Source organism: Fulmarus glacialis, unplaced genomic scaffold, assembly GCF_000690835.1.
Source record: "Fulmarus glacialis isolate BGI_N327 unplaced genomic scaffold, ASM69083v1 C13277953, whole genome shotgun sequence".
Taxonomy (NCBI): Eukaryota; Metazoa; Chordata; class Aves; order Procellariiformes; family Procellariidae; genus Fulmarus; species Fulmarus glacialis.
Window position 1 is genome coordinate 1 of NW_009238809.1, and position 303 is coordinate 303.

The 303-nt window shown below is 68.0% G+C and overlaps 1 protein-coding gene across 1 annotated transcript; it reads left to right on the plus strand.

The window, feature by feature from the left end:
- Positions 1-31: 31 nt before the first annotated feature.
- On the plus strand, positions 32-298 carry LOC104082979 (histone H1; the record flags this gene model as incomplete). The annotated part of the gene is made up of 1 exon (XM_009586285.1): positions 32-298. A coding segment is annotated over exon 1 (264 nt), but the record flags the coding sequence as incomplete, so codon positions are not given.
- Positions 299-303: the final 5 nt, after the last annotated feature.

Below are 303 nucleotides of genomic sequence, written 5' to 3' on the forward strand. Positions count from 1 at the left end.
GGTTTCCCCTGATTCGTGGACGACGGCTGCCACTATGTCGGAGACCGCGCCTGTTGCCGCTCCCGCTGTCTCTGCTCCCGGGGCGAAAGCCGCCGCCAAGAAGCCGAAGAAGGCGGCGGGCGGCTCCAAAGCCCGCAAGCCCGCGGGCCCCAGCGTCACCGAGCTGATCACCAAGGCCGTGTCCGCCTCCAAGGAGCGCAAGGGGCTCTCCCTCGCCGCCCTGAAGAAGGCGCTGGCCGCCGGCGGCTACGATGTGGAGAAGAACAACAGCCGCATCAAGCTGGGGCTCAAGAGTCTCGTCAG